The sequence below is a fragment of the Montipora capricornis genome, chromosome 9, assembly GCF_036669925.1.
Source record: "Montipora capricornis isolate CH-2021 chromosome 9, ASM3666992v2, whole genome shotgun sequence".
Classification (NCBI taxonomy): Eukaryota; Metazoa; Cnidaria; class Anthozoa; order Scleractinia; family Acroporidae; genus Montipora; species Montipora capricornis.
This window is the reverse complement of record NC_090891.1, coordinates 39,431,016-39,436,305: the sequence shown is the minus strand read 5'-3', so window position 1 is coordinate 39,436,305 and position 5,290 is coordinate 39,431,016. Positions and strand designations below refer to the sequence as shown.

General features: G+C 38.9%; 1 protein-coding gene across 1 annotated transcript in view; it reads left to right on the top strand.

Moving 5' to 3' along the window:
* The first annotated feature begins 4,983 nt into the window (after positions 1-4,983).
* Positions 4,984-5,290, top strand: part of LOC138015218 (protein BTG1-like) — a 1,055-nt gene continuing 748 nt past the window's right edge. The window contains exon 1 of the mRNA XM_068862183.1: positions 4,984-5,290. This exon is cut by the window's right edge and continues 748 nt beyond it. Within this exon, the coding sequence (XP_068718284.1) occupies positions 5,253-5,290 (38 nt within the window). The 5' untranslated portion in view covers positions 4,984-5,252.

Sequence of the window (5,290 nt, the reverse complement as noted above, 5' to 3'; positions counted from 1 at the left end):
TTCCTTTGAGTAATTTAATATCGTGATGGTGGTAACTGTGTCGACACTGCGAATTTTTTACTTTAGAACTTTAAAAAATTATGAGGTTCAGTCCATTCAACTTTACTGAAAACCAACATGTTCAAAAAAAATATTGGGTGAAATTAATAGTTGCTGAACTTTAAAATCGATGCAGTTAGCCCAAAGTGGGGGTTTTAAAACTAGTCCTGCTCTTGTTTTTTTTGGATCGATGGGTTGATAATATTGAAAGTTTTGTTGAAGTGATCACGTAGCAATTGACAATTTGTATTTAGTTCTCAAGACCGGAATAGACAATAGCTAACTGGAACGCAGATTAACATGCCAGGATGAAATAGAATTTGGAAAATAGCAAACAATTTATAGCCATAACCGTCGTGTACCTTTTTTTTTTAGATCCCTGCAGAGGTCTGCAAGCTTATCGATGCGAAAACGAAGCCCGAATAACTGTTTGCACCGTATCTGCTAAACTGCTTGCGTTGACCAATGATTTTTTTTTTCGAGAGGAGCAGAATTGCTTGAAAACAAAGCTCTGGGCTATTTTCATTTGTTATGACAAAAAAACTGTTGTTTTGTAATTATACCGTTGCTATGTCAATCTCAGTAAATTTTGACCAAAATAACATGTAAGATATTGTTAATTATTCATACAGTAATTCGCGTAGTATACAATACTGAGCTTATATTGGGTGGCTTTAGAGTATTGTCTTCAAGTGTGCCAACATTTTGTGAAGTGACTCGGAATTCGCAAAGTTAAAGTTCACAAGTTCATATTCCGATCAACATTTAATTGTCCAGTCTTTCCAAGTGCTAATGCTTGATAAATTGTTTTTCTCGTGTCGATATGGGATTCCCACAGTTATCGCCCTTTTTGGCTGGAGTCAGTTCTTGAAGACTACGATCGTGGTTTAACTTTTGAGTCCTCCTTAACTGAACAGGGACAATGATACCTTTGGTGTTTTGTGATGTGTAAATTACATTAGGCCGAGGATTTCCGGACAACCGGAGAAATTTGTAATATAACTGGAAAAACTTCCTTCTTTTGATGACTGAAATGGCGCCATTTTGACAAGTTTTCAACACACCATGCAGAGGAAACCAATCCGACTAATTGCCATTATAAACAATAGCTTTTAATAACATCAGCAGCGTTCAAAATATTAATATTTGCGGCGGATCGTGGGCTAAGTGGGGCGTTGTCTAGATAAGCTTGTAGACTTAACCGCCTGACCGAGTGGTGCGCGCTGATGAAAATCACTCCTGGATTCAAATAAGGTCCAGCAAATTATCGAGAAGGTAGTCCGTCGATGCCAGGTGAAGGCTTTGACCAAGAAATCGAATCAATGCGGAAGGTTTTGCAGAAGAAAAATATAAGTATAAATGAACTGAGGGTATCCAAACAATTCGCACCTTGGACAATTTACAGCCCCTGACTTTTGGACTCACATATCGAGATAATTCCGACTGAGTCGTTGTAAAGCACTGAATCTCATCGTCATGCTGGTCGAAGTCACTGATTTCCATAATTGCGTCTTTAGGTCGACGCACCGGGTCAGTGATGGTTCAGGATCAAGATTTTAGACAATTATAGCTATTTTATAAGGATGTGGACATTATCCGAAACTAGTGAGCGGCTGAGCAACTCAACTCAGATTATCTCCTTACAGCCGCGTCGTCTGAGAAACGAGGCATATTTGATCCTATGCACTGAAATTATTAGCCTGGTATTCTTGAGTTTAGCCTGATAATAGGGGGTGGAAAATTATCTAACAATCAACGAAAAACTAAAGGAAGTTCGCCATCAATATTTTGGCTTGCAACTAGGTTACATTCTAAGCCATCCGTTTCCGTTGGATAAAAACGGAAGTTATATGCGCAGGGTGGTTTCTCAATTCGGCATTTGTCGGCTACGTTTTCTATATAGTACTTATATATATATAATTTTTCTTTTTGATTCATATGTTTAAAATCTTGAAAAGATACCAAAGATACGTCACAATGTCTTTTTCCCCTTTCTCTTCAGCCCTGATCGACGTACTTCTCAAATGATTCAGTTTAGCCCTCGATAGAGGAGGTGGGGGGGATTAAAAAAGCCTCCTGGAGGGCTAAACAGAGCGTTTAAGTCTCGAAAATTACCATCACGTTTCTCTTTAAAACTGACCTACTTCAAAAAACAAATGGTATATTTTGCTCACTTTCAAAAACCATCTAAATGCCTTTTCGATTTAATGGTTTCGTCTCAAATGTCTCACCACCAGTAATATATAAAAATAATTCAAATTTACTTTATTCCGAGCACGGTGAAATTAATCGATCGAAAGTTTGTATTGGATGAACAGGATGAGAAAGTCGGTGACAAGCTGGGAAAACTGCAGGTTGTGTCACATTTTATTTTTTTTGTTGTCAAATGGATGTTTTATTCAACATGCACTTATGTCTTCCTTTGTTTGCTTTATTGAGCTTCCGATTTCTATCAAGTTCCATTATCTGACCATTCAATGCTCGGCTCTTTTCACAGTAAAATGCGCTATCTTAATTGAAACAGCCCGAGGGGGGAGGGGGGATCCCATATAAAAAGGACGGGAGTGCTCGTCCTACCTTTTAGGGGTTAAAAAAGCGGTTTTGGTACGTCTTAGGGTGTTAATCCTCAAAAGATCCACAGCGGAAGCTTTAGCGGTACCTTTTAGGGTATTGAGCCAAAAAATTATGACGGGAGACATTTGACAATTCACTTTTTTTTTTATTTTGTCTAATTAAAACCTTTCGTACCTCTTAGGGGTGAAAAAAAATTCGTGCCACGCCCACAAGACAGGATCTTGGTACCTCTTAGGGGTTCTTTTCAAAATTTCCGACCATCACCACCGCCATTTTTATATGGGAGTCCAGAGCCCCCCCCCTCCCCCCCCGGGGGGTGAAAAAGTGCACGTGCGAGAATTACCTTGTCAGAGAACTGCCCTAATATATGGAATCAGTTGTAGGTTAAATCAGAGCTGGCTAAACGTGGCGTCTGGGAGTTAAAAGGTGGTTAAACAAAAACGTGATGTAATCGTTTTGAGTGAACTTCCATCCCTTTGATGGTAAATTTTCCTGACAGCGAACACGGAGTTTTCCAGACTCAAATCAATATCAAACTAATAATACGAATTTGCTTTCACTAAGCAGATTTTCAGAGTATTAATTTCATCATGAATTATTTCACATTTGAATCCTCCAACAAACACTCCACATGTGTATTCCGAAAGTTGCCCTTCTCCTTTTCAAAATATTGAAATAAAATATTATAAACAACTGCAAATGTAAGTCAATGTCAAAAATTAATACTCAAGATAAAAGCCGCGAGATATGAGATAAGGACCGTTTTCACCCTTTGTTCGGATGAAGACAATATGATAAACAGAACTGTTTTGTTTTCTTTGATTTTTTTTTTTTCAAGAGTTTCTTAAAAAAGCGAGTCGATTCAGTTTAAGTTTGAATAGAATTATGTTCAATGGTGTTGTGGCGCCTTGGGAAGAACACTATATCCATAATAATTCAAAACCATTGCTAAATTATATTGCTCATCGGTTAGTCTCGTGACTCAGCGCGCTTTTCTACGGAATTTTCTCATTATTTTTTAGAAACTGGTTCTTGATTTCTACTAAACTTTACTTGATTAGAGTTGTCAATGATTTTCTTATGACCAGCTACGCATGTGGTAACCAAACTGTATCATCACCCGCTGCGCATGGTCAAATCCAAAATGTGTACGTGCTTTTTTGTTACCTATAACAATGTAAACTTATCCGGATTCTATGTCAAAAGCCGACCAAAGGCCGTCATGACAAATGGTGAATATGCAATTTTTTTCACGCATGGGTCAAGATCTTTATTCGACAAAGCCGTAACTTTTTTCAAAGCCGGTGAACGTCAGTCGCAAGAGAAGGACCCACAAAGCAACGAAGTCATTTTTGAAGAAACGTGCATAATCAACATCCCCATGAGGTCCATCTGCTGTTATGTTGATTTTCCTGTTCGTGCTCTTTGTATGATAATTGCTACACGAAAGGACGCCATCATCACAATATTTTTAAATGGCTCCATCCATGCGCGAAAAGAGGCGGAAAGCGAAACCGCCAGGAAGGCCTCTTATAACAATACTCTTAGTTGTCGAGTTGTCTTCGTCATCGCAAGTCAGAGGCCCCGTTTTTATGTACATGTGTTGGGTGAAGGTTAGACTTTCTTTTTCGCTCGCTCGCTCTCTTTCGCGGTCGACTTGTGGCAAGTCTAGGTGAAGGTGAATCAAAAACCTTAAATCTCAGAATCTTTGTTTGTGATTTGTTTCATAATCCGAGAGCAAGGTCTTGTTCGAAAAAAATAAAAAACGATTCATGGCTGTTATCATGATTTTAAGGTGTGCAGTCAAGCAAGAAAGGTCAAAACGCAATTAATAATTCATCAAACGCGGTATTTCCTGTGAAAACCAAGTTTCACAGAATCGAAAATAGTGACTTCACTTGAGACGGACGAATCGGGTTTACACCAAAAGCTATTAACTCCTGAGGCAAACGTCAAGCGCTTGATGGAATATGAAGCTATATATGTAACGAAACGAAGCAATCAAACAATATTGTGTTCGTTTTTGATTGTAGATTAGACTAATCTCTTTCATTGCTACGTCACGTGTGCATTGTAATGCTTTTCAGAAAAAACTCGATCACGTCCCAGTCACTGCCTTTAATTTTTCTCGGCCAAGTAAGAATTGATAGGCTAAGGAAAAGACAGAAAACCACCCGATAATATTGCCTCGAAACACACGCAATTCCCAAAATATGTCAAATTTCTTTTGTGTAGTTGAGCGCGTAAACACGACAATGGGCAATAGACGTTGTCGTGCAACAAAAGGCCATTCTTTGCCTAGCAACGAAAGGTGGTCCTTTGTAACGATGCCACTCGTGATTGGGTGTTGACGTGACGTCACTGCGAGGGCTTTTTTTTGCTCGACGCAAAAGTTTCCATTTCCGCTTATTTGATGCGAAAAAAACTTGGAGTGAGAGAGGGAGCAGCGAGAGTTGGTAGAACACATCCTTGAAGGAGAAAGAGCTGTCCGTCTGTCCTTGGAGGTCTCCGGTAGATTGTAAAGACAAAGCTGTGGAAAGTAAGGAACTTTACGGAAACTTTGATCAATACAACGAGAAGGGAAGCCTAAGTTCTTTGAAGAGTAAACACTGATTCTCTAGTCTAAAAATCGAAAGAAGATGAAAGTTGAAGTGGATATGGCATGTAGATTTGTGAC